We start from the raw sequence: 509 nt of genomic DNA, 5'->3' as shown, positions 1-509 counted from the left end.
ACGACGCTCTTCCGATCTCCCCAGCGGCGGGCCAGGCACGCGCGGCAGAAACTGTGCTCACACGCCAGGAGCACCGGGTCCTCGAAGGGGCCCCCGCACAGCGGGCACGTCGCCAGCTGCTCCAGACGCTCCACCAGCCCCGGTCCCAGAAGCTCGGACGCCTCCATGGGGAGCCAGCGCCCGGGCGCCGTCCCCTCCGCGACCACCGCGACCGCCTTCGGGTGCGCAGATGGCGGTCCGCCTCGGCTGCTGGCTGCGTCTCTGCCCCGCTCTCCGCCTCCCGCATTAACTTTCTGAGGCTTTCCTGGGATCGCCTCCGTCTTCAACCAGTCTGTCTCCGCCAATCTCCCCACCACGTCAGGCTTTATAGGGAGGGAGGAGGCCCCTGCGGGAGGTAAACATCAGGCCTTGCGTAACACCCCATCTGGTTCTCCCGCTTCCCGGTAAGGTTCGGGGGAGGAGGGTGGAAGGGACACCTAGGTCTCGACCCGAGCAGGTGGTCGCTAGGA

At 68.0% G+C, this 509-nt stretch overlaps 1 protein-coding gene across 1 annotated transcript in view; it reads right to left on the bottom strand.

Moving 5' to 3' along the window:
* RNF39 (ring finger protein 39) overlaps positions 1-398 on the bottom strand; it is a gene marked incomplete at its 5' end in the record, with an annotated part of 5,764 nt that extends 5,366 nt beyond the window's left edge. The window contains one exon of the mRNA XM_010848205.1: positions 3-398. Within this exon, the coding sequence (XP_010846507.1) occupies positions 3-398 (396 nt within the window). The remainder of the gene's footprint in view (positions 1-2) is intronic.
* Between the last annotated feature and the right edge of the window lie 111 nt (positions 399-509).

Source organism: Bison bison, unplaced genomic scaffold (assembly GCF_000754665.1).
Source record: "Bison bison bison isolate TAMUID 2011002044 unplaced genomic scaffold, Bison_UMD1.0 scf7180017864260, whole genome shotgun sequence".
Taxonomy (NCBI): Eukaryota; Metazoa; Chordata; class Mammalia; order Artiodactyla; family Bovidae; genus Bison; species Bison bison.
The sequence above is the reverse complement of the archived record's forward strand: the minus strand, read 5'-3'. Positions and strand labels throughout refer to the sequence as shown.